At 44.1% G+C, this 27,726-nt stretch overlaps 1 protein-coding gene and 1 non-coding gene across 2 annotated transcripts in view; both read right to left on the reverse strand.

Annotated features, from left to right (window-relative positions):
• Positions 1–21,638, reverse strand: part of MTO1 (mitochondrial tRNA translation optimization 1) — a 40,354-nt gene extending 18,716 nt beyond the window's left edge. Inside the window, exons 1-8 of the mRNA XM_026454534.2 lie at positions 21,035–21,638; positions 16,671–16,870; positions 16,473–16,590; positions 9,130–9,419; positions 1,455–1,567; positions 1,173–1,363; positions 500–630; positions 35–99 (exon numbers count right to left, since the gene is read on the reverse strand). Of these exons, the coding sequence (XP_026310319.1) occupies positions 35–99; positions 500–630; positions 1,173–1,363; positions 1,455–1,567; positions 9,130–9,419; positions 16,473–16,590; positions 16,671–16,870; positions 21,035–21,251 (1,325 nt within the window). The 5' untranslated portion in view covers positions 21,252–21,638. The remainder of the gene's footprint in view (positions 1–34; positions 100–499; positions 631–1,172; positions 1,364–1,454; positions 1,568–9,129; positions 9,420–16,472; positions 16,591–16,670; positions 16,871–21,034) is intronic.
• On the reverse strand, positions 19,172–19,275 carry LOC111547481. The gene has a single exon (XR_002733150.1). It is a non-coding gene; the product is annotated as a U6 spliceosomal RNA (small nuclear RNA).
• Positions 21,639–27,726: the final 6,088 nt, after the last annotated feature.

A 27,726-nucleotide genomic window follows, 5' to 3' on the forward strand; every position in this document is an offset into this window, starting at 1 on the left:
CAAAAACAAAAACAAAAAAGATCCTATTATCTACAAAAGCCATCTCCAAACACCCCGAAACAGAAATTGTCTTCTATTAGTATGGGTTGTATCTAAGATCTATATAGTTAACACAACAGACATTAAAAGGAGAAATACCAGTTAAATAGTCCCTTTCGGCCAGGCATGGTGGCTCATGCCTGTAATCCCAGCACTTTAGGAGGCCGAGGCGGTCGGATTACGAGGTCAGGAGATTGAGACCATCCTGGCTAACACAGCGAAACCCCGTCTCTACTAAAGAATACAAAAAATTAGCCGGGCGTAGTGGCAAGCGCCTATAGTCCCAGCTACTCGGGAGGCTGAGGCAGGAGAATGGCGTGAACGCAGGAGGCGGAAGTTGCAGTGAGCCAAGACTGCACCACTGCACTCCAGCCTGGGAGACAGAGCAAGACTCCATCTCAAAAAAAAAAAAAAAAAATTGTCCCTTTCAGTTTACATTAACATTTTAACAACTTCTTACTTGAGCTGCAGCTTCTTCATAACCAGTGGTGCCATTGATCTGTCCAGCAAAGAAGAGTCGTTGAACCAAGTGAGTCTCCAGGGAAGGAGTGATCTGACGGGGGTCTAAGTAATCATACTGAACACCATAGCCTGACCAAAGAATAAAGACATTAAATAAGTAAATACAGAGCTGGATTTGCTCAAGGTAGAGATGCAAACATTACCCTTAAATGCCCTTTAAAAACAGACTATTTAGGTCGGGAGCAGTGGCTCACACCTGTAATCCCAGCACTTTGGGAGGCTGAGGTGGGTGGATCACCTGAGGTCGGGAGTTCGAGACCAGCCTGACCAACATGGAGAAACCCTGTCTCTACTAAAAATACAAAATTAGTCAGGCATGGTGATGCATGCCTATAATCCCAGCTACTCAGGAGGCTGAGGCAGGAGAATCACTTGAACCTGGGAGGGAGAGGTTGTGGTGAGCCAAGATCGCGCCATTGCACTCCATCCTGGGCAACAAGAGCAAAACTCTGTCTCAAAACAAACAAACAAAAAACAGCCTATTTAAAACATACAGGTGTTGGGCTTCATCTTCTGAGGCTCTGAGCAACAATGACTATAGCTAAGGCCTCCTTACTGACCATTAAAACAATGACAATTTTATACTGAAGGGCAGCTGTGATCCTCTTTACCTGGCTGAATCACTTTAGCTTTCTCCAAGCCTCTGATACATGTGATCATTTTCTCTTGTAACTCAGCTGGTAGCGTCATAGATAACCCCTGTGGGTAGATAAGGTCAGAATCCATTCCTTCAGGTTCCAACCAAACCTGATGTAGACGGTTTGGAAAACGCAAAACTTTTGATTCAATGGAAGGACAGTATCTAGAACAGAACATTTAAATAAACTTGAAATGAACAAAAGAGGATTGACATCATTCCTTAAAGTAATTGAGCACTGACATTTTGTCCTTACCGAGGTCCTCTTGTTGTTTCCTTAACATGACTATTAAGGTGAAGGTTCTTAAGGACAATCTCATCCACTCTAGGGTTGGTGTGAGTCAAGTAACATGGCAGCTGATCTTCTGGCTGAAAAACAGTAACCAGATGCAATACTGATTTGCTTCTCTACTAGTTTCTCTCTTATCCAAATAAATTCCACATGATATGTACTGATTTTAACAGACACCAAACTTGTGCATAATGCCTAGTATTACTTATGAAGTATTCTTGCCAAAAATAAACATCCCAAAAGATGAAGTTAAAATTTAAGCAAACCTCTAAATCTAACCCGTAGTTTAATTTTTTTTTTAGATGGAGTCTCACTCTGTTGCCCAGGCTGGAGTGCAGTAGCGTGATCTCAGTTCACTGCAACCTCTGTGTCCCGGGTTCAAGCAATTCTCCTGCCTCAGCCTCCCAAGTAGCTGGGATCACAGGCAGGCACCACTACGCCCAGCTAATTATTGTATTTTTGGTAGAGACAGGGTTTCACCATGTTGGTCAAGCTGGTCTCAAACTCCTGACCTCAGGTGATCCACCTGCCTCAGCCTCCCAAAGTGCTGGGATTACAGGCATCAGTAACCACGCCTGGCCATAACCAGTAGTTTAAAGGAAATAGTTTAGAGGAACATGATTAAGTCATCAGAGGGATACAATCAGACACATGAAGAATGAGGGAAATTTTAGAGAACAAATGACTCAATTTCTTCCATATGTAATGCTTAAAAGAGAAAAAAGAGGAGGGAGCCTCTTATAAAACTAAGGCAGGATAGGTAGTCAAAGAAGTAACCATGTTCTCGGGAGGCAGCAACCACGGTGACCATACAATCAGCACAGTAAACCTCAGTATTCGCATTGTAATTGAGCTCATTCAAACAATGCTATCTTCAGTAGGGACTTTGACCTATAGAGAGCATGTTCACTTTGATTTTACTTGTCCTCAAACTGACCCTTTACTCATTTTAATAGTAAAAGACACACCCGTGGGTGGAGATTTAAGATGCTAATGAGACATGTGATGTATGAACAAGCATTACTACACATGTGCACCCAGAAGACCACCCAGAACATGCTTACAAGTAACGACTCTTTCTACCTCCTATTAATAAGCACGTAAAACTCCCGTATAGGGAGTCTCCTTAGTGCCAGTATTTGAGTATTTGATTTCTCATTCTTAATGAGCAAGCAGTCCACCCTGAATTCTTGCTCTCAGAGTGTACTGCCAATTATGCAACTAACTTTTAAAATATTATTTTTCTTTTGCAACAGATTACTCTATGCCACACTTCTTTTGCTGTGTGTCTCCTGTTTAAACTCTTTTAAACTAAGAAAACCAGAACTGAAGTATCACAACAGTCATCAACAAAACATATCACCAATAAGGTCCCCAGTTCAAATAAAACAACTGTAAAAAACATTTTGAGGCAAATAGAGAAAACTAAATACTGAGTGCAAGATGATGTTAGGAAATTATGGGTTTTTTTTTTTTTTTTTTTAGAAACAAGGTCTCATTCTGTCCCCCAGGCTGGAATGCAATGGCTTGATCATAGCTCATTATAGCCTTTAATTTCTGGACTCAAGCAATCCCCCACCTTAGCCTCCCCAGTAGCTAGGACTATAAGTGAAAGCCACCATGCCCGGCTAATTTTTAAGTTTTTTGTAGAGACAGGGTCTCACTATGTTACCTAGGCTGGTCTCAATCTCCTGGCCTCAAGCGATCCTCCCAACTTGGCCTCTCAAAGTGCTGACAGCTACTGTGAGCCACTGTGCCCAGCCCAGAAATTTTGTTTTGCTGGGTATAGTAATAGTCTTATAGTTACTTTCTTTTTTTCTTTTTTTTGAGACAGTCTCACCCTGTCACCCAGGCTGGAGTGCAATGGTGCAATCTCGGGGCTGCAACCTCCGCTTCCCAGGTTTAAGCGATTCTGCCTGCCTCAGCCTCCCGAGTAGCTGGGATTACAGGTGTGTGCCATTATGCCCCACTAGTTTTTGTATTTTTAGTAAAGACAGGGTTTCACTATGTTGGCCAGCCTGGTCTCGAACTCTGGACCTCAGGTGATCCACCTGCCTCAGGCTCCTAAAGTGCTGGGATTACAGGCGTGAGCCACTGTGCCTGGCCATGGTTACTTTTTTAAAAAAGTTATTGCCAAGCACAAGTGGCTCACGCCTGTAATCCCAACACTTTGGGAGGCCAAGGCGGGTGGATCACGAGGTCAGAAGTTTGAGACCAGCCTTGCCAACATGGTGAAATCCTGTCTCTACTAGGGAGGCTGGGGCAGGAGAATCGCTTGAACCCGCGAGGCGGAGGTTGCAGTGAGCCGAGATTGTACCACTGCACTCCATCCTGAATGACAGGGTGAGATTCCACCTCAAAACAAAACAAAACAAAAAAAACAAAGAAAGTGTTTTTGTGCCCACCCAGGGACTCCTTGCTTTTTCTGGGCCAGGCGCCGTGGCTCATGCCTGAAATCCCAGTACTTTGGGAGGCCAAGGCGGGTGGATCACCTGAGGCCAGGAGTTTGAGACCACCCTGGCCAATATGGTAAAACTGTGTCTCTACTAAAAAATACAAAAAATTAGCCAGGCGTGGTGGCAGGGGCCTGTAATCCCAGCTACTTGGGAGGCTGAGGCAGGATAATCGCTTGAACCCAGGAGGCGGAGGCTGCAGTGAGCCGAACTTGCACTATTGCCATTGCACCCCACCTGGGCAAGACTCTGTCTCAAAAAAAAAAAAAAGGGTTATCATAATTTGTATACTACCAAAGCAAATATATAAAAGTATCTTGCTCAAAGTAATAGAATATTTGAAGACATACATCAGGATAACACTCACCAGAAACTAGGATCATCAATTCCTTTTTTTTGTAGAGACAGGGTCTCATTATGTTGCCCAGGCTGGTCTTGAACTCCCAGGCTTAAGTGATCCTCCTACCTTGGCCTCCCAAAGTGCTGGTATTACAGGTGAGAGTAACTGTGCCTGGCCAATTATTCATCCTCCATCTTAAACACACGATACACTTTTTTTTTTTTTTTTTTTGTGACAGAGTCTTGCTGTGTCGCCAGACTGGAGAGCAGTGGCGCGAGCTCTGCTCACTGCAACCTCCGCCTCCCGGGTTCAAGCAATTCTCCTGCCTCAGCCTCCCAAGTAGCTGGGACTACAGGCGCATGCCACCACGCCCAGCTAATTTTTGTATTTTTAGTAGAGACAGGGTTTCACCATGTTGGCCAGGATGGTCTCGATCTCTTGACCTTATGATCCACCTGCCTCCAGCCTCCCAAAGTGCTGGGATTACAGGCGTGAGCCACCATGCCCAGCCACATTATTTTAAAACTCAAAAGATAAGTAAAAGTGGCCTCTACACTTGAAAAATGTCGGCATCATTAAAGATTGACAAACTGTTCCAGATAAAAGACATTAAAGAGAAATAACAAATGCAACGCATGACCCTAGATTGGGAATAAAAAGGTTGCTTTGGGCTAGGCTTGGTGGCTCATACTTGTAATCCCAGGACTTTGGGGGCCCGAGGCAGGCAGATCCCTTGGTCCATGAATTTGAGACCAGCCTGGGTGACACTGCAAAAACTCATCTCTACAAAAAATACAAAAAGTAGCCAGGAATGATAGTGAGCGCCTGTGGTCGCAGCTACTTGGGAGGCTGAGGTGGGAGGATCATCCAAGCCTGGGAGACAGCGGTTACAGTGTGCTGAGATCGCACCACTGCACTCCAGCCTGGGCAACACGGTGAGATCCTATCTCAAAAAAAAAAAAAAAAAAAAGCTGCTTTGGACAATATTTAACAATTATCAAAATATGACTACGGACTTTATGTTAGATAATAGCACTGTATCAGCGTTAAATTCTCTGAATTTTTTTTTTTTTTTTTTTTTTGAGACACAGTCTTGCTCTGTTGCCCAGGCTGGAATGCAGTGGCACAATCTTGGCTCACTGCAACCTTCCCATCCCATGTTCAAGCGATTTTCATGCCTCAGCCTCCTGAGTAGCTGGGATTACAGGCACATGCCACCATGCCCAGCTAATTTTTGTATTTTTAGTAGAGGTGGGGTTTCACCATATTGGGCAGGCTGGTCTTGAACTCCTGACCTCAAGTGATCCACCTGCCTTGACCTCCCAAAGTGCTAGGATTACAGGCGTGAGTCACTGCGCCCAGACTCTTCCCTGTCTTTAAAAAAATTTTTTGGTCAGGCGCAGTGGCTCATGCTTGTAATCCTAACACTTTGGGAGGCCAAGGCGGGTGGATCATTTGAGATCAGGAGTTCAAAACCAGCCTGCTCAACATGGTGAAACCCTGTCTATTTCACTGACTAATACAAAAATTAGCCAGGCATGTTGGCGGGTGCCTGTAATCCCAGCTACTGAGGAGGCTGAGGCATCAGAATTGATTGAACCCAGAAGGCAAACTTGCAGTAAGCCGAGATTGCACCACTGCACTCCAGCCTGGGGGATAGTGTGAGACTCCTTCTCAAAAAAAAAAAAAAAAAAAATTTTAAATTTTACTGTCCCTGCATCATACTCTGAATTTCATCATTGCATAAGGGTTATATAAAAGGATGTCTTTGTGCTTAGCTGAGATATACGCTTAAGGTAAGAGCTCATGATCTCTGCAATTTACTCCCAAATATTCCAGAAAAAGAGAATAAGAATAAATGTATATATTACTGTCCTACACAGTAAATATGGACATAAATTGATATGTCTATATATAGAAATAAATATGGTAAAATATTAACAATGAGTGACTTTCAATGATTTATAGGAGTTTGTTGTAATAGTCTTACAACTTTTTCTTAAGTTCGATGTTGCTTACTTTTTCTTTTTCTCTGTCTTTTAAAAAAAATTTGTTTATATGTGTTGAGGGTTAACTGTCTTTTTTTTTCTTTTTTTTGAAATGGAGTCTTACTCTGTTGCCCAGGCTGGAGGCTGGAGTGCAGTGGCACAATCACAGCTCACTGCAACCTCCACCTCCCAGGTTCAAGCAATTTTCCTGCCTCAAGCTCCCAAGTAGCTGGGATTACAGGCATGAGCCACCATGTCCGGCTAATTTTTTTTTATTTTTAATTTTTAGTGGAGACAGCGTTTAACCATGTTGGCCAGACTGGTCTCGAACTCCTGACCTCAAGTGATCCACTCACCTTGGCCTCCCAAACTGCTGGGATTACAGGTGTGAGCCACTGTGCGCAGCCGAGGGTTAACTTTCAATAGATCGCAGTGAGGTAGTTGCTCTGCTGTGTCTGAAACCCCACCCCAGAAGCACGTCATATAAGAATGGTTCAGTGTCAGGTTCTCCACAAAAATGCGTTGCATGACGGGCAAGGGGGCAGCTGCCTTTCCAGCAGCACCACCTGATATTGTTTCACAAAGCTTAATTTAGGCTGGGCATGGTGGCTTACGCCTGTAATCCCAGCATTTTGGTAGGCTGAAGGTGGATCACCTGAGGTCAAGAGTTTGAGACCAGTCGGGTGCAATGGCTCACGCCTATAATCCCAACACTCTGGGAGGCTGAGGTGGGCAGATCACCTGAAGTTGGGAGTTCGTGACCAGCCTGACCAACATGGAGAAAACCCATCTCTACTAAAAATACAAAATTAGCCAGATGTGGTGGCGCATACCTGTAATCCCTGCTACTCAAGAAACTGAGGTGGGAGAATCGCTTGAACCTGGGAGGTGAACGTTGCAGTGAGCCGAGATCGCACTGTTGCACTCCATCCTGGACAACAAGAGTGAAATGCCGTCTCAGAAAAAAAAGAGTTCAAGACCAGCCTGATCAACATGGTGAAACCCTGTCTCTACTAAAAATACAAAAACAAATTAGCCGGGCATGGCGGTGGGCACCTGTAATCCCAGCTACTAGGAAGGCTGAGGCAGGAGCATCACTTGAACCCAGGGGGCAGAGGCTGCAGTGAGCTGAGATCACCCTATTGTACCACAGCCTGGGCAACAAGACTGAATCTCCATCTCAAAAAAACAAAACAAAACAAAACAAAAAATGCTTATTTGATCAGGCGCGGTGGCTCATGCCTGTAATCCCAGCACTTTGAGAGGCTGAGGTGGGTGGATGGCTTAAGCCCAAAAGTATGAGACCAGCCTGGATAATATGGCGAGACCCTGTCTCTATTAAAAATAATAATAAATGAAAAAAAAATTTTTAAATAAAAGCTTAATTTACAAAATATGTAAGGTTATAAAAGTAATGAAATTTAAGATTTGCCAGGCACAGTGGCTCCCGCCTGTAATGCTAGCACTTTGGGAGGCTGAGGAGGGCGGATCACCTGGATCACCTGAGGTCATGAGTTCAAGACCAGTCTGGCCAACATGGCAAAACCCTGTCTCTATTAAAAATACAAAAATTAGCCAGTGTGGTGGCAGGAGCCTGTAATCCCAGCTACTCAAGAGGCTGAGGCAAGAGAATTGCTTGAACCTGGGAGGCGGAGGTTGCAGCGAGTCGAGATCGTGCCATTGCACTCCAGCCTGGGCAACAATGGCAAAACTCCGTCTCAAAAGAAAGAAAAAAAAAAAAAGTCGGGCGCAGTGCCTCATACCTGCAATCTCAGCACCAGCACTTTGGGAGGTTGAGGCAGGCGGATCACCTGAGGTCAGGAGTTTAAAACCAGTCTGGCCAACATGGTGAAACCCCATCTCTACAAAACTATAAAAATTAGCCGGGCATGATGGCAGGTGCCTGCAATCCCAGCTACTAGGGAGGCTGAGGTGGGAGAATCGCTTGAACCCAGGATGCGGAGATTGCAGTGAGCCAAGATTTCGCCACTGCATTCCAGCAGGGTAACAGAGTGAGATGGTCTCAAAAAAAAAAAAGAAATTTATGATTTATGGGGAAATACCCAATTAGCCAAGTTAGCCAATCCCTTTTAGATAGATTACTTCTTTAGGCTGAGCGCAGTGGCTCATGCCTATAATCCCAGCACTTTGTGAGGCTGAAATGGGTGGATCACGAGGTCAGGAGTTTGAGACCAGCCTGGCCAATATGGTGAAACCCCATCTCTACTAAAAATATAAAAATTAGCCGGGCATGGTGGCGCACACCTGTATACTCGGGAGGCTGAGGCAGAAGAATTGCTTGAACCCAGGAGGCAGAGGCTGCAGTGAGCTGAGATCATGCCACTGCTCTCCAGTCTAGGTGACAGAGCAAGTCTCCATCTCAAAAAACAAAACAAAACAAAAAAGGATTGCTTATTTGGCTGGGTTCGGTGGTTTACACCTGTAATCCTAGCACTTTGGGAGGCCAAGGCGGGTAGACCCTTTGAGCCCAGGAGTACAAGACCAGCCTGGGCAACATAGTGAGACCCCATTTCTCAAAAAAATTTAAAAAATTAGCCAGGCGCAATGGCTCACGCCTATGGTCTCAGTTACTCGAGGGGGTTGAGGTGGGAGGATCACTTGATCCCAGGAGGTCAAGGCTGTAGTGACCCATAATTGTACCACTGCACTCCAGCCTGGGTGACAAGGTGAGACCCTATCTCAAAAAAAAAAAAAAAAAAAAAAAATCACTTTTTTGCACTATAAGCAATAGTGCTATAAAGTGAACTACTGCCAAAAAAAAAAAAAAAAAGTTACAATACTTCCTGCTGTGAATAGCCAATATCAGCTGTAAGCCAGGTTTTCATAAAGTATCTTACCTTAATCCATACTGTCTCATTGGTAAAGCTGAATGGTACGGATGGATTGTCCGGTGTCTGCTTGTTTAGAATACTGAAATTAATGGAGTCTTTGGCAATTCGGGGTGGAGTCCCAGTCTTCAACCTTCCCACCACAAACCCTAACTTCTCCAGCGTCTGAGCCAATCCTACGGAAGGGTGATCCCCTAAACGTCCTGCTGGATGCATCTCCAATCCAATTACAATCATGCCTCTCAGAAATGTCCCAGTAGTCAGAATCACACTCTCTGCATATACTGTGCTTCCATCCACTAAATAACAAAAAACAAGAATAAAGTCATTATCTATCTATCTATCTATCTATCTATCTATCTATCTATCTATCTATCTATGACGAAGACTCGCTTTATCGCCAGGCTGGAGTGCAGGGGTGCTATCTCGGCTCACTGAAACCTCCGCCTCACAGGTTCAAGCAGTTCTCCTGCCTCAGCCTCCCAAGTAGCTGAGATTACAGGCATGTGCCACCACGCTCAGCTAGTTTTGTATTTTTAGTAGAGATGGGGTTTCTCCATGTTGGTCAGGCTGGTCTTGAACTCCCGGCCTCAGGTGATCCACCCACCTCAGCCTCCCAAAGTGCTGGGATTACAGGCGTGAGCCACCGCACCCGGCCTAAAGTCATTTTTCAATTGTTACCATGGATAAAAATGGAATGTGATTATTTTTTATTAGAACTACAGAAAAACTATCAGTCTTTAGAAACTTGAGAATCATATTTAATATTTTTGTTTTTTCAAGCCGTATCGACATATAACAGACATATAAAAAAAACTGCATATATTTAGAGCATGCAACATGGTGTTTTGATACAAGTATACCTTCTGTGATGATACCCATAATCAAGCTAATTAATATAACCATCAGCCCACATAGTTACACATTTTGTTTATGTGGTGAGAACACTCACGATTTACTCCCTTAGCAAATTTCAAGTATATGGTACATTATTATTAAATACAGTTACCATACTGCTCACTAGATTGCTAGAACTTATTCAACACTTACAGCTGAAAATGTGTAAACTTTGAGCAATATCTTCCCATTTCCCATACCCCAGACAAAGCATTTTAAATGAGTCAGAAGGCTACATGTTATCAATCTCAATCTAAGCAATGTAGGAGAGAGAATACAATGTGTTATCGCCAATTCACATGTACCTAAAATCATATCAACACTAAAAAGTCTCAATTAATTTAAAAAATTAATTAATTTTAGCCTTCAGGATAAATATGGCATACAACCTCACATTTTTTCTCCCTTCTAAAACTCAAAGAAAATCCAATAGGGGAATAAAAAAGGTATAAAACCAAAAGGACAAGTAATGAAAAAGAACCAGTCAGAACACGAGAAATTTCAATATATTTTTGAAAGATAGAAAGTGGTTAAAAGAATGGTAACTCACCTAGCAGAGAGGAGACAGCTATAACTTAAGTATTAATATCTGAAGAGAAGATATCAATAAGAAGGAACAAATTTGCCCTGCAAAGGCTCAGAAATTGGAGAACTGAGAATAAGAACTGAGGAGGAATATAGAAATGAAACTTGGGTCAGAAGATAAAATAAACAGCTGACACTTGCACATTAAGGTTTTGTTCTCAGATAGCTCTACCTTACAGTAAAATGGAGGTTTATTCTTCAGGTAATGGGGACTTTTTGTTTAATGGGTACAGAATTTTAATTTGGGATGATGAAAAAGTTCAAGAGACAACTGGTGGTGATCGGTGCACAATACTGTCAATGTACTTAATAGTACTGAATTGTACACTTAAAAATGCTAAAAATGGTACATTTTATGGTTTGTATATTTTACCACAAAAAATTGTTACTGTTGGTCCTACAAAATATGGACAGGGTCACAAAATAGCATTTAAATATATTAAATTGGCCGGGCGCGGTGGCTCAAGCCTGTAATCCCAGCACTTTGGGAGGCCGAGATGGGCGGATCACGAGGTCGGGAGATCGAGACCATCCTGGCTAACACGGTGAAACCCCGTCTCTACTAAAAAATACAAAAAACTAGCCGGGCGAGGTGGCGGGCACCTGTAGTCCCAGCTACTCCGGAGGCTGAGGCAGGAGAATGGCGTAAACCCGGGAGGCAGAGCTTGCAGTGAGCTGAGATCCGGCCACTGCACTCCAGTCTGGGCAACAGAGCGAGACTCCGCCTCAAAAAAAAAAAAAAAAAAAGGTTATTAAATTAAATTGGCCAGGCGCAGTGGCTCATGACTATAACACCAACATTTTGAGAGACTGGGGCAGGAAGATCACTTCAGCCCAGGGGTTCAAGACCAGTCCTGGCAACACAGTGAGACTCCCATCTCTACAAAATAATAATAATAATAAAAAATCAGCCAGGGGTGGTGACACATGCTTGTGGTCCCAGCTACACAGGAGGCTGAGGCAGGACGATCACTTGGGCCCAGGTGGTCGAGGCTACGGTGAGCTGTGATCATGCCACTGCACTCCAGCCTAAGCAACAGGGCAAGAACTTGTCTCAAAAATAAATAAATAAACAATTTAAGGGTATAAACTTAAATACTAATAAAAACAATATAACCATTAAATCTGGAAAATAAAGAAAGTCGGAGGAGAAAAGGAAATGAAAGTAAAACTAGTAATTGTTACTTGAGGGAAGTCAGTGAGCATATTATATTATATATAAAATCATAGCTTTTAAGGTAACCATCAGAACAAACCCACAAACTTAAAAAAAAAAAAAAAAAAAAAAAAAAAAAACATGGGCTCCAAAAGCAAAGCAAACACAAAAAAAAGTTTTTTAAAAAAAAAAGTACAGAGAACAGTGTGTTTGTGTATAATATGCTATGATTTTGTGAAAACAATAAAAAATATGTATACATATGCATGAAGACATGTACATATGCCTAGGTAGAAAGACTACACAAGAGATTAACAAAGCAAATGCTCCTGAGAAAGAAAACTGGCTGGTTGAGGGGACAAAGTGAAGGAGACAGACTATCTTTTTTTCCTTTTGAGACAGACTCTTGCTCTCACCCAGGCTGGAATGTAGTAGTGAGATCTCAGTTCATTGCAACCTCCACCTCCCAGGTTCAAGTGATTCTCCTGCCTCAGCCTCCTGAGTAGCTGGGACTACAGGTGTGAGCCATCATGGCTGGCTCATTTTTGTATTTTTAGTAGAGACAAGTTTCTCCATGTTGGCCAGACTAGTCTCAAACTCCCAACCTCAGATGATCCACCTGCCTCAGCCTCCCAAAGTGCTGGGATTACAGGTGTGAGCTACAACGCCCAGCTAAGACAGACTATCTTTTCACTCTATATGCTTTTTGTAGCTTTTAAGTTGTTTGCCCTATGTATTTCCCAATCAAGAAAATTAATTAATCTACAATAAAAATGAAAATGGGAATTAAGATATGTATTTTAAAAGATGACACTCCCGGGCCAGGCACGGTGGCTCACGCTTGTAATCCCAGCACTTTGGGAGGCCAAGGCGGGCATACCACGAGGTCAGCAGATCGAGACCATCCTGGCTAATGCGGTGAAACCCTGTCTCTACTAAAAATACAAAAAATTAGCCAGGCATGGTGGCACGCGCCTGTAGTCCCAGCTACTCGAGAGGCTGAGGCAGGAGAATCGCTTGAACCCAGGGGACAGAGGTTGCAGTAAGCTGAGATCGCGCCACTGCACTCCAGCCTGGGCTACACAGCGAGACTCTGTCTCAAAAATAAATAAAAAAAATAAAAATAAATAACTAAAAAATAAAATAAAAGATGACACTCCCTGGCACAGCCTCTCTTACCATTTTGTTCCCAAAATGCTAGTGGGCAGCCGTATTATTCTCTTAGGTGGAAAATTGATTCTTCTGAGAACTAACAGACATTGATATTTGAGAATTCACCAGTCCAAAAGGCTGGTTCAAGTCTTTTCTTTTTTTTTTTTTTGAGACGGAGTTTCGCTCTTGTTGCCCAGGCTGGAGTGCAGTGGCACTATCATGGGTTACTACAACCTGCACCTCCAGGGTTCAAGTGGTTCTCCTGCCTCAGCCTCCCGAGTGGCTGGGATTACAGGCATGCGCCACCACACCTGAGTAATTTTGTATTTTTAGTAGAGACGGGGTTTCTCCATGTTGGTCAGGCTAGTCTCAAACTCCCAACCTCAGGTGATCCACCAACCTCGGCCTCCTAAAGTGCTAGGATTACAGGCACGAGCCACCGTGCCCGGCAGTTCAAGTTTTAATCACCTCCAGAATTAGCCAGGCAATAAAATTAACTGTACACACATAAATCCTCCAGTCAGTGTTTTAGTGCCTTATTTATTTATTTAGAGACAGTCTCACTCTTGTTGCCCAAGCTGGAGTGCAGTGGCACTATCTTGGCTCACTGCAACCTCCGCCTCCTGGGTTCAAGTGATTCTCCTGCCTCAGCCTGCCTCCTGAGTAGCTGGAATTATAGGTGCATGCCACCACACCCAGCTAATTTTTGTATTTTCAGTAGAGACAGGTTCATCACGTTGGCCAGGCTAGTCTCGAACTCCTGACCTCAGGTGATCCGCCCGCCTCGACCTCCTAAAGTGCTGGGATTACAGGCGTGAGCCACCGTGCCCGGCCTAGTGCTTCATTTAAAAATATAACAGGCTGGGCATGGTGGCTCATGCCTATAATCCCAATACTTTGGGTGATTGAGGTGGGAGGACACTTGAGCCTAGGAGTTCAAGACCAGCCTAGGCAACATAGGGAGGCAACACAGGGAGATCCCACATCTCCAAAAAAATTAAAAATAAGCTGGGTGTGGTGGTGTACATGTATAGTCCCAGCTACTTGGGAGATTAAAGTGGGAGGATCACCTCTGGAAGGTGGAGGCTGCAGTGAGCCATCATAGTGCCACTGCACTCCAACCGGGGTGACAGAGTAAGACCCTGTCTCCAAAACCAAAAACGCAAAAAAGTAAACAGAAAACCAAAGTTCACTAGATATTTAAAGGAAGTTGCGTACATGAAAGAGAGCAGCCCAAACACATAAACAGAAGTAAAAAATCTGGAGAAGGCCAGGCGTGGTGGCTCACACCTATAATACCACCACTTTGGGAGGTGGAGGTAGACGGATCACTTGAGGTCAGGAGTTCGAGACCAGACTAGCCAACATGGTGAAACCTTGTCTCCACTAAAAACACAAAAATTAGCTGGGCATGGTTGCTGGTGTCTGTAATCCCAGCTACTTGGGAGGCTGAGGCAGGAGAATTGCTTGAACCCAGGAGATGGAGGTTGCAGTGAGCCAAGATCGTACCACTGCACTCCAGCCTGGGTGACAGAGTAAGACTCTGTCTCAATAAATAAGTAAGTAAGTAAGTAAGTAAATAAATAAATAAATAAATAAAATACAACAATTATTAACTCAAGGCAAAACCAAGTATATGAAAGGGACAAACATAATACACTTCTGTGCAGTAAACAATACTTAGTCAACAATGTAAATACTATCAACCAAAAATTATGGTATAATTATATCAGAAGGAGAAAGGGAAGGAAAGTTGGATATTAAGGAGAATTACCATAATAATAAGTTAATAGGCTGGGCACAGTGGCTCACGCCTATAATCCCAGCACTTTCGGACGCTGAGGCGGGCGGATTGTTTGAGGTCAGGAGTTCAAGACCAGCCTGACCAATATGGTGAAACCCTGTCTCTACTGAAAATACAAAAAATTAGCCGGGCATGGTGGCAGGCGCCTGTAATCCCAGCTACTTGGGAGGCTGAGGCAGGAGAATCGCTTGAACCTGGGAGGGGAACGTTGCAGTGAGCTGAGATGGTACCACTGCACTCCAGCCTGGGCGACAGAGCCAGATTCCGTCTCAAAAAATGTTAATAGATGGCTGGGTGCGGTGGCTCACGGCTGTAATCCCAGCACTTTGGGAGGGCAAGGCGGCTGGATCACGAGGTCAGGAGATCGAGACTATTGTGGCCAACGTGGTGAAACCCCATCTCTACTAAAAATACAAAAATTAACTGGGCATGGTGGTACATGCCTGTAGTCCCAGCTACTCAGGAGGCTGAGGCAGAATTGTTTGAACCCGTGAGGCGGAGGTTGAAGTGAGCCAATATCACACCACTGCATTCCAGCCTGGCACAGTGAGACTTCATCTCAAAAAAAAAAAAAAAGTTAATATATAAAGTCTAGAACTGTAAATTAGCAAGTAAAAGCATAAGCCTGCTATTTAGACATATGGAAGTATATATAAGTGACAACTAAAAAAGTTGAAGTGTCTGTCTCCGGTGAAGTAGATGGTTGCTTTCCACATAAATTTCAAAATTTCTTTCTTATTTATTTATTTATTTATTTTGAGACAGAGTTTTCGCTCTTGTTGCCCAGGCTGGAGAGCAATGGTGTAATCTCAGCTCACCGCAACCTCCGCCTCCTGGGTTCAAGCAATTCTCTGGCCTCAGTCTCCTAAGTAGCTGAGATTTCAGGCATGCGCCACCACACCTGGCTAATTTTGTATTTTTAGTAGAGACGTGTTTCTCCATGTTGTTTACGCTAGTCTTCAACTCCCAACCTTAGGCGATCTGCCCGCCTCAGCCTCCCAAAGTGCTGGGATTACAGGCGTGAGCCACTACACCCAGACTTATTTTTTATTTATTTATTTTGACACAGGGTCTCACTCTGTTGCCCAGGCTGGAGCGCAGCAGCACAATCACAGCTCACTGAAGTCTCAACCTCCTGGGCTCAAGCAATCCTCCCACTTCAGCTACTTGAGTAGCTGAGACTACAGGCACCTGCTACAACACCGGCTAATTTTTGTATTTTTTTGTAGACATGGGGGTTTTGCCATCTTGCCAAGGCTGGTCTCAAACTCCTGAGCTCCAACAATCCACCTACCTCAGCCTCCCAAAGTGCTAGGATTAAAGGCATAAGCCACCATGCCCAGACCCTTTTAATATTTTAAGAAAAAATTATATGTATGATTTGATAAAAAATATATAACTGTTTTACATAAAAATATATATAAGCTGTTAAAATACGAATTTTTTAAAAAATTAAAGTCAGAACCAGAAAAAACAGAAATTACAATAGATGGGGAAAGAGGGAGACATAAATATGCAGATTATAAAGTTCTACACTAAGATGGAACATGGTACTTACTGATGAGCCTAGAATTTGAGCATCATAAATGTCAAAGTGAAAAGAGAAACATATTTATTTATACAGTTTTCCTCATCCAGGTAGAGAAAATGCAACAAGTTCCTTGAATAAGCAACATATCTCCATACTTAGCTTTAAAATAAATTTATCACATGGAATATGATATGCTGTTATCACACACATCTATAACCAATACGTACCCAAAACAACCCCACTGACACGGCATTTCCCAGTGTGTTCAGGCTCTGGTTCTGTAAGAATAAGATCTTCTACAGCTCCCTCCTGAACAGTAAGCAGTGGTGTATTCAAGATTTCTTTCTGTCAAAAGAAAATGTCAGTTGAAACATGGTAATTAAACAATCACTATAATCTTTCCTGTGCTCATGCCCTATTCTTACCTGCATGTTCTGTTTATAGAGTTTCCTATCAATCTGAGCTCTCAGACCCCATACAGCTGGTCCCTTACGCCGGTTTAAAACTTTATAATGTATACCAGACTGGTCACAGATGCGAGAACACAGGCCATCCAAGGCATCTACTTCCCTCATTAAATGTCCCTTTCCGATGCCACCAAAGGAAGGATTACATGACATCTGACCTAGAGAATAGACATAAACAAAATAAATATATGAGCACCTTGTACATAGTGACTACTTAATAAGGAAATATTTATATGGGTAACTATAATCATCTCATATGATAAAAAATAGAAAACGTGAAAGATATACTACAAAGAAAATCCCAAAGACCCAGTGGGATGCAAAAGTGTCCAGGGCAATCTGGATGACAAACCACTTCCTGAACTTCCTTTTGTTTTTTTTTTTAAGATGGAGTTTCACTCTGTTACCCAGGCTGGAGTGCAGTGGTGCAGTCTCGGCTCACTGCAACCTCTGCCTCCCGGGTTCAAGCAATTCTCCTGCCTCAGCCTCCTGAGTAGCTGGGATTACAGGTGTCCGGCACCATGCCCGGCTAATTTTTGTATTTTTGGTAGAGATAGGTTTCACCATGTTGACCAGGCTGGTCTCAAACTCCTGACTTCAGGTGATCTGCCCACCTCAAGTGATCTGCCCACCTCAGCCTCCCAAAGTGCTGGGGATTACAGGGGTGAGCCACTGCGTCCGGCCTGAACTTTCTTTTGAATCTCTTCCTTGATGCATATTTTTACTGTTTCACTAGGTTGCCTTTCCCTTTCAAATTATGCAACAAGTTCCTTACCCCATGAAACCTTTCTAAATCAAGTACACTTGGTTTTGTAATTTTTTGTTCTTTTTTGATACAGCACCAGAGGAATCTACCAAATCAAGCACCCTTGTAAGAAGTCCCTAGTACTTCAAAATAAATAAGGACAAAAATAAATAAATACATAATAAAAAAAAAGGGCCGGGTGTGGTGGCTCACACCTGTAATCCTAGCACTTTGGGAGGCCAAGGAATGTGGATTGCTGGAGCTCAGGAGTTTGAGACCACCTTGGGCAACACAGTGAAACCCCATCTCTACTAAAATACAAAAATTTAGCCAGGCGTGGCAGTTTGCGCCTGTAAACCCAGCTACTTGGGAGGCTGAGGCAAAAGAATTGCTTGAACCTGGGAGGCGGAGGTTGCAGTGAGCCAAGGTGGCACCATTGCACTCTAGTCTAGGTGACAGAGTGAGACTCTGTCTCAAAAAAAAAAGAAAAGAAAAGAAAAAAAAGAAGCCCCTTGGGCACTGGTTGAGCTACAACCAATTATGTCTTCCATAAATGCCATCTGATATTTTCTTTTTGCACTTACTGTACAGAATTAAATATAATTAAATTACAAATTTCTTGAGAGTGAAGACCATATTTTATATCTTTCCCTTACATTTACCCAGTCTTACTTGGAGGTCTAAACCCATGTGGTTACCTCAAAAGTTTTTATGGGAGGTGGAGGGATGGGCAAGTTGCGTCAACATCCACACATTCACTGCCACCATATCAAGAATCAAGACTTCCAAAAGTTATTATTTTTTTTGAGACATAGTTTCGCTCTTGTCACCCAGGTTGGAGTGCAATGGCATGATCTCAGCTCACTGCAACCTCCACCTCCCGGGTTCAAGTGATTCTCCTGCCTCAGCCTCCCGAGTAGCTGGGATTACAGGCACACGCCACCACGCCTGGCTAATTTTGTATTTTTAGTAGAGATAGGGTTTCTCCATGTTGGTCAGGCTGGTCTCGAACTCCTGACCTCAGGTGATCTGCTCGCCTTGGCCTCTCAAACTGCTGGGATTACAGGCATAAGCCACGGCGCCCAGCCAAGACCTCCAAAAGTTTTAATGGTCTCCACAGGGAGACTGGATAGCACTGTGATGATGAGCATGAAGTGTCATTATGAGGAGTGTGAAAGAGATCTGGCTCAATTTCTAGAACTACCACTTATGAGCTCTGTGATCATGGCAAGTTACCTAACATACCTTAATCTCTCTACTGTAAAAACAGGAATGACAGCTGTGGTAGATTATTTTCCTCCTTCTTCCTTTAAAATAGAAGACTCCTGGGCTCCTCAAATGCTGGGATTACAAGCGTGAGTAATCACCCCTGGCCTAGGTCTTTATTTCATTATTATTATTATTTTTTTTTTTTTGAGACGGAGTCTCGCTCTGTGGCCCAGGCTGGAGTGCAGTGGCCGGATCTCAGCTCACTGCAAGCTCCGCCTCCCGGGTTCCCGCCATTCTCCTGCCTCAGCCTCCCGAGTAGCTGGGACTACAGGCACCCGCCACCTCGCCCGGCTAGTTTTTTGTATTTTTTTTTTAGTAGAGACGGGGTTTCACCATGTTAGCCAGGATGGTCTCGATCTCCTGACCTCGTGATCCGCCCGTCTCGGCCTCCCAAAGTGCTGGGATTACAGGCTTGAGCCACCGCGCCCGGCCCATTATTATTTTTTAAAACATGGAACACTTCACAAATTTGTGCATCATCCTTGTACAGGGGCTATGTTAATCTCTGTATCATTCCAACTTTAGTTTATGTGTTGCCAAAGCAAGCACTAGATCGTTATTTTTTAAAAATATAAACAACAGGTTTATATTGTTTAAAAATATAAACAATAATTTTATAATTATTATGTTAAATAATAATAATATAATAATAATAATAATAATAATAATAATAAATCGTTTATTAAAAGGTTCTTGTGCTTTTATTTTTAAAAAATTTTTTAGAGACGACTATGTTGCCCAGGCTGGAGTGCAGTGACTACTCAGGCACGATTGTTGCACGTTACAGGCTTCGCTTTCTGGACTCAAGAACTTTTCCTGCCTCTGCCTAACCAGTAGCTGGGACTGCAGGTGCGCAGCACCCTGCCCAGCCTGATCTTTATGTTTCTGTCAAGATTTTGTGACGCCCTTTTGAAGAACCGTGCTACCTTTTTTTTTTTTTTTTTTTTTTGAGACAGTCTTGCACTGTCGCCCAGGCTCGAGTGTAGTAGTTCCATCTCAGCTCACTGCAAGCTCCGCCTCCCGGGTTCATGCCATTCTCCTGCGTCAGCCTCCCGAGTAGCTGGGATTACAGGCACCCACCACCACACCTGGCTAATTTTTTTTTCTTCTTTGTATTTTTAGTAGAGCCAGGATGGTCTCAATCTCCTGACCTTGTGATCCGCCCGCCTCGGCCGCCCAAAGTGCTGGGATTACAGGCATGAGCCACTGCGCCCAGCGCCATGCTACCTTTTGCATCCTATATTCCTTCTGGGTTGTTGTCCCTGGATTTTGTGCTTAGTACTGGACAGTACTTTTTTTGCTCTAATGGATAACTGTTGGATGACCATTCTGTAGCATCATGACAGATACTAGCTAAAACATCAATTTGTAAATTATATATGCCCCTCTGTCTTTCCTCCTGCCTTTTGCTTAGGAGCGAGCGGTAATTAGAATATTGTTTTGTAAAAGTTGTGAATAAATCACGTATTTATTCCTGAAATCCTTCTTTAAAATGACAATTCAGCTCATAATTGTGAAGAAATTTATACTATTAACTGCGGTTTTGTGGGTGGGGGAGAGGAGGCTATATGATTTCCTAAAAGATTATACTTTTCTCATTATACATTTAAGTGGCGTTTTTTTTAGTTTTGTTTTTTTGTTTTTTGTTTTTTGTTTTTTTGAGACAGAGTTTTGCTGTTGTTGACCAGGCTAGAGTGCAGTGGCACGATCTTGGCTCACTGCAACCTCCACCTCCCGGGTTCAGGTGATTTCCTGCCTCAGCCGCCCAAGTAGCTGACATTAGAGGGGCCCGCTACCACACCCAGCTAATTTTTTTGTATTTTTTTTAGTAGAGATGGGGCTTCATCATGCTGGCCAGGCTGGTCTCGAACTCATGACTTCAGGTGATCCACCCGTCTCAGCCTCCCAAAGTGCTGGGATTAAAGAAGTGAGCCACTGCGCCTGGCCATAAAGGATTGTTAATAATGTTAATTCACCCTTTATCTGGAGTAACATAGTAGAACGTAAACGCAGCAATGAACCAAGAAGCTACCAGCGAGTATTCTTGAAGTTTCTCCCCTTCCCAAGGCACGGACCCCGAACCCCAACCTCCCACAAGGGACTACTGTCAGCAGCAGCATAATCTATGGTTCGCAGAATAGACTAATCCAGAGTTGTGGCCTGGCCTGCCTGATCCTTGCGAGACACTGACCGAGGCTGAAACCACAGAAGGTAGCTTTGAGGGAGGGTCCCCCACTTCAGACCCGGGGAAGCGGGAAGGAAGCAGCCTGCGTCCTACGCCAGGATCCACAGCACCCGCGCTCCTCACCGATCGTGTCCAAGCGGTGAGTGAGAAGCAGAGTCCGAGAGCCGCACCGAGCCGCGGCGGTGGCTGCCTCAGTCCCAGCATGTCCTCCACCAACGACTATCACGTCGAAATGCGGAGTCCGGGGTGCCGCGCTGTCACTGCTCAACCGTGCCAACGGAAACTGCTGCTTTGTGAAGGAAGCCGCGACCCAACGGCCACAGCCTCGGAAGTAGAACATGCTGGGAGAAAATCTATCTGACTTTGAAGCTGACACGAGTGACGGTCAAAAAACCTTACGCAACGAGAGAAAATCTGCAGGGCGCGGCCATCTTGCTTTAATGTCACTGCGTAAGACGTCTACGTCCAGCGTCGCCGGTGATTGGCGGTTTGGAGTTACTTTCCTGGCCAGGGAGATAGGTGATCGCACGCGTGGCAGGTTGTGTTTTCTTTCCTAGTTCGTGCGGGCTTTTTGATTTCATGTGGTTCTGGGTTGGGAGCTCCCACTAAAGGTCGTCTTTTGTCCTTTCTCAGACCCTGTGGTCCCTATCACCAGGTGGCCACCTACAATCAATGAATTTGATAACTTTGCCTTATCAGATCTTTGTGATCTGGCAATCTGATACAATGTCACCTTCTGTTTGTCTATAAAAACTAAGGGCTGAAAATAAGAATAGATTTGGGCTGGGCACGGTGGCTCACGCCTGTATTCCCAGCACTCTGGGAGGCTGAAGCAGGTGGATCACGAGGTCAGGAGATGGAGACCATGCTGGCCAACATGGTTAAACCCCTTCTCTACTTAAAGAAAAAGAAAAAAAATTAGCCGGGCTTGGTGGCCTGCGCCTGTAATCCCAGCTACTCAAGAGGCTGAGGCAGGAGAATCGCTTGAACCTGGGAGACAGGTTGCAGTGAGCCAAGATTGTGCCACTGCACTGCAGCCTGGGAGACAGAGTGAGACTCCTCAAAAAGAAAAAGAATAGATTCAAAAGGAGTTCAAATATATTTGTGGACGAAAGATTCATGATGGTGTCCAGGTGTGGTGGCTCACACCTGGGATCCTAGCACTTTGGGAGGCTGAGGGGGGCGCATTGCCTGAGCTCAGGAGTTCGAGACCAACCTGGGCAACATGGTGAAACCCCGTCTCTACTAAAATACAAAAAAAAAAAAAAAAAAAAAAAAAAATTAGCCAGATGTGGCAGCATGCACCCGTAGTCCCAGCTGCTTGGGAGGCTGAGGCAGGAGAATTGCTTGAACCCATAGGCAGAGGTTGGAGTGAGCCGAGATTGTGCCACTGCACTCCAGCCTGGCGACGGAGACTTTATCTCAAAAAAAAAAAAAAAAAGAGAGAGATTAACGATGGCTAATTAGAAGAATTGGTCAGTTAGGTGTTAAATGTCCAGCCTTTTGGAATTCACAGCTTTTCTCAATTCACAGCCTTTCTCAGAAAGGAAACGTTTGACTGATCGGAGAATAAAACAAGTGTGGTATTGCGGAATCTGGCCAGTAGCCTGCAATGCAATGGGGCTCTCTCTTTGTTCCCAGTCGGATCAGCAGGTTGAGAAATAATAGACACACACAAGATAGTGAAAGCTGGGTCCAGGAGGGTCACCACCTTCTGATCCCATGATGCCGCCAATGGACTGGATATACCAGCATTTATTATTAAGTTTAGTGAGGGCAGGAGTAGGTTAGTGAGGGATTTAGGATCATTTGATTATGAAGTGAGAGGGTCACATGGGGATGAAGTAATTCTTTAACATAACATCTGTATGCAGAAGTACAGTATACAGAGATAAGAATTTACAATATAGTGTGTGCATCAGTAATTTCTAACAGAGCCTTAAAACAGAAACACAGTCTTTCCATAACCTATGATTAGCAAGATATTAATCAGCAGTAACAGTTGCAGCTAAAGCTGGTTACAAACAATCCATAGAAACAGGACTTAAAGCTAGACAACCTGTTAGACCAGAAATTCTCAGAAGGGAGTATGCCTTAACCCCAAAGAGGCCTAGAAGAGCTGTGGCAAGATGAGGGTGTTTATAGCCCTATCTTATCCATATGAACAGATGCTCCTCATTCATCCGTTTACAGGCTCTCCACAAGGGTCGCATTCCATTCCCAGAGCTATGAACAGTTTTTCTGGGATAGGAATCTTGGTGATGTGAAACCTCCCTGACTGCACATCATTCATAGGCTCTCTGCAGGGGGAGGTACATCACCCACTGTTGGCTCATTCTGGCATTTTCTTTACATAATCCTGCATGCAACTTTGTATTTATAATAATCAGGAGCATTTCATCTTTTATTCTGTAGCAATAGTTTCAGGGGATCTCCCTACAGTGTAGCAGTTTTATTGTTCTAATTATAAAAAGTATCAAACACATAGGCCAGGAGTGGTGGCTCACGCCTGTAATCCCAACACTTTGGGAGGCCAAGGTGGCGGATCACTTGAGGCCAGGAGTTTGAGACCAGCCTGGCCAATACGGCGAAACCCTCTCTCTACTAAAAATAGAAAAATTAACCTGGCATGGTGGTGTGTGCCTGTAGTTCCAGCTACTCAGGAGGCTGAGGCAGGAGAATTGCTTGAACCCAGCAGGCAGAGGTTGCAGTGAGCCCAGATGGTGCCACTGCACTCAAGCCTGGGTGACTGAGTGAGACCCTGTCTCAAAAAAACAAAACAAAACAAAACAAAAACCCACAAAACAAAAAACAGTAAACATTATTTATTTTCTTTATTATTATTTTTTTCGTAATAGCATCTCCTTCTGTTGCCTAGGCTGGAATGCCATGGCACTATCGTGGCTCACTGCAACCTCTGTGTCCTGGGCTCAAGCAATCCTCCTGCCTCCATCTCCCAAATAGCTGGGACCACAGATGTGGGTGGACACTAGGCCTGGCTAATTTGCTTTCTTTGTTATTTTTTGTTTGTTTGTAGACATGGGGTTGGGGGAGAGGGTGTCTCACTATGTTGCCCATGTCGGTCTTCAACTCCTGGCCTCAAGCAATCCTCCCAAAGTGCTGGGATTACAGGTGTGAGCCCTGCTCCCAGCCTATTTTTGATATTTTTTTCTTTAAAAATTTTTTCCCACTTTATGCAACTTCAGTTACATATTTTTTAAATAAAAATTAGATCATAGCATATGCATTGTTTTGTAATCCATTCTTAATAATCATGAACATTTTTCTTTTTTTTTTTGAGACGGAGTCTCGCTGTGTTGCCCAGGCTGGAGTGCAGTGGCGCAATCTCAGCTCACTGCAAGCTCCGCCTCCCGGGTTCACGCCATCCTCCCGCCTCAGCCTCCGAATAGCTGGGACTACAGGTGCCCGCCACCTCACCCGGCTAGTTTTTTGTATTTTTAGTAGACAGGGTTTCACCATGTTAGCCAGGATGGTCTTGATCTTCTGACCTCGTGATCCGCCCGCCTCAGCCTCCCAAAGTGCTGGGATTACAGGCTTGAGCCACCGCGCCCAGCATGAACATTTTTCTATCCAAAAAAATAATAATAATCACTTAAGATATAAGGAAACTCTAGATGATACCTTAGGGATGAGAGAAACTACCCAAAGATTAAAGTGGGAAGGCATTCATATCTCAAATACAGAAAGCCTTTAGAGAGCATGGGCAGTGCAAAGTGGGGGATTTACGGAGGAAGCAGCAGCTCTGTGTAGACCTCCTGGGCCACAGATGGGCTTCACAGAGGGGCTTGCAAAAGGATCAACTTCTGGGGTATCATTCTCTGGCCCACAGGCAGCTATATGCAGGCAAGGTGGGAATTTTAGTTTCTCTGTCTAGAAGGCAGTGGACAGGTTATAAACAGGTCAAGGCTACAAAGTCACAGGGAGATCACTTTCTCGGCTGTGACTGAGGTAGGTTCTACCAGATGTTCTCATACCTAAGGCTGACTAGAGACAAACGTGAGGTATACAGAATAAGATGTAATCCCAGCATTTTGGGAAGCCAAGTTGGGCATATCACTTGAGGCCAGGAGTTCGAGACCAGCCTGGGCAGCATGGTGAAACCTCATCTCTACTAAAAATACAAAAATTAGCCAGGGTGGTGTCGTGCACCTGTAATCCCAGCTACTTGGGAGGCTGAGGTATGAATTGCTGCAATGAGCTGACATTGCACTGCTGCATTCCAGCTTGGGTGACAGAGTGAGACGCTGTCTCAAGAAAAAAAAAAAAAGAAGAAGTGGTAAAGTCAACTAGATAAAATATATACCCACAAACAAATTTTCTGGGGTTTCCTACTAGATAAAATCCAAGTTCCACATCAAGACTCAACTAAACAGTGATTTTCTCTGTGATTTGGACACTGATTGCTGCAGCAAGTTTGAATAAAGAGTGAGTTCTTTTCCTTTGGTAGGCCAATAGTACAGATATTGATCTGGCCCAGTGGATTGTTGCTTGTGTGCTTTTGGTTAAAGAAACCACCAGTGACTTAAGGGGACTTTAGAAACTGATGGAAGAGAGCATTTATTTTTATGTGTTTTATTTTATTTTATTTTTGAGACAGAGTCTTGCTCTGTTGCCCAGGTTGTAGTGTAATGGTGCCATCTTGGCTCACTGCAACCTCCACCTCCTGGGTTCAATCAATTCTCCTGCTTCAGCCTCCCAAGTAGCTGGGATTACAGCCGCCTGCCACCATGCCCATCTAATTTTTGTATTTTTAGTAGAGACAGGTTTCACCATCTTGACCAGGCTGGTCTCAAACTCCTGACCTCGAGATCTGCCCACCTCAGCCTCCCAAAGTGCTGGGATTTTAGGACTGAGCCACTGCACCTGGCCCGGAAGAGCGCATTAAACTAACTGTAGAGTCAATTACAGGATTTCATGACAAGCAGCTGGAGTCCTTGGAGAAAACAAACAGAACCATAGAGCAGAGGCCTTCAGAATGTGGTAGTTACCCCTGAACATCCTGGAACACTATCCAGATGCACTTGCACTTTCTTTTTTTTCCTCTCTCTCTCTTTTTTTTTTTTTTTTTTTGGCAATGGAGTCTCACTCTGTCGTCTAGGCTAGAGCACAGTGGCACCATCTCGGCTCACTGCAACCTCTGCCTCCCGGGTTCAAGCGATTCTCCTGCCTCAGCCTCCCAAGTAGCTGGGATTACAGGCATGCACCACCACACCTGGCTAATTTTTGTGTTTTTCGTAGAGATGGGGTTTCACCATGTTGACCAGGCTGGTCCTGAACTCCTGAGCTCAGGTGATCTGCCTGCCTGGATCTGCCAAACTGCTGGGATTGCAGGCGTGAGCCACCACACCTGGACAGCTCTTGCAGTTTCAAGGAAATGGATTTCCACAATTCAGCTTCCATTTTACTCTTCCCTGAAACTAGTTGGCTTCGGAACATGTTTGACTAGGCAATCAATGGTCCTCCTTCTATTTCTCCTTCTTCTATATTTCACAAGAGAAAAATATACCTTTCTGGCATCCTAATTCAAACTACGGCTCATTGCTCCAGGGTGGTAAAAATCTCTTTGAACTTAAGAGAAGGATATATAAAAATATTTGTTTCAGGGAAATCTTTTTAAAAAGTAAGGCATTTTTGTCCATTGACAGGTGAATGGATAAACAAAATGTGATATGTACACACAAAGCAATATTTTTCAGCCCAAAAACGGAAGGAAATTCTTGCAACATGGATGAACATTGGCTAAGAGCAATAAGCCGGTAACAGAAAGACAAACATTGCATTATTTCCCTGACATAAAGTACTTAGAGCAGTCAAAATCACAGTCAGAAAGTAGAATAGTGGTTGCCAGGGGCTAGAGAGAGGAGAGAATGAGGAGTTATTGTTTATTGGTACAGAGTTTCAGTTTTGCAAGATGAAGAGTTTTGAAGACAGGTGATAGTGGTGGTTGCACAGGAATGTGAACATACTTAATATTATTGAACTATACATCCCCAAAAATGGGTTCAAATAGTACAAAGGGAAAAAAAGTAGTCAAGGCTTTTTAAACCCAAGAGGTTCTTGTCTAATATGCATTTCTTTTTTTTTTTTTTTCAGACAGTCTCGTTCTGTCGCCCAGGCTGGAGTGCAGTGGCAGGATCTCACTCACTGCAACCTCTGTCTCCTGGGTTCAAGCTATTCTCCTGCCTCAGCCACCCGAGTAACTAGGTTCACAGACATGTGCCATCATACCTGGCTAATTTTTTGTATTTTTAGTAGAGACAAAGTTTCATCACGTAGGCCAGGTTGGTCTTAGAACTCCTGACCTCAGCTGATCTAGGGCTCCTAAAGTGCTGGGATTACAGGCATAAGCCACTGTGCCTGACCTCTAATACACATTTATATCAAGGGCTTTAGAAATAGATACTTGAAGGCCAGGCACGGTGGCTCATGCCTGTGATCCCAGCACTTTGGGAGGCCAAAGGGGGCAGATCACTTGAGGTCAGGAGTTTGAGACCAGCCTGGCCAACATGGTGAAACCCCATCCCTACTAAAAAGGTAAAAAAAAAAAAAAAAAAAAAAAAAATAGCTGGGCCGGGCGCGGTGGCTCACGCCTGTAATCCCAGCACTTTGGGAGGCCGAGGCATGTGGATCATGAGGTCAGGAGATCGAGACCGTCCTGGCTAACAAGGTGAAACCCCCATCTCTACTAAAAACACAAAAAAATTAGCCGGCTGTGGTGGCAGGTGCCTGTAATCCCAGCTACTCAGGAGGCTGAGGCAGGAGAATGGCAGGAACCCAGGAGGCGGAGCTTGCAG

The sequence above is a fragment of the Piliocolobus tephrosceles genome, chromosome 5, assembly GCF_002776525.5.
Source record: "Piliocolobus tephrosceles isolate RC106 chromosome 5, ASM277652v3, whole genome shotgun sequence".
NCBI lineage: Eukaryota > Metazoa > Chordata > Mammalia > Primates > Cercopithecidae > Piliocolobus > Piliocolobus tephrosceles.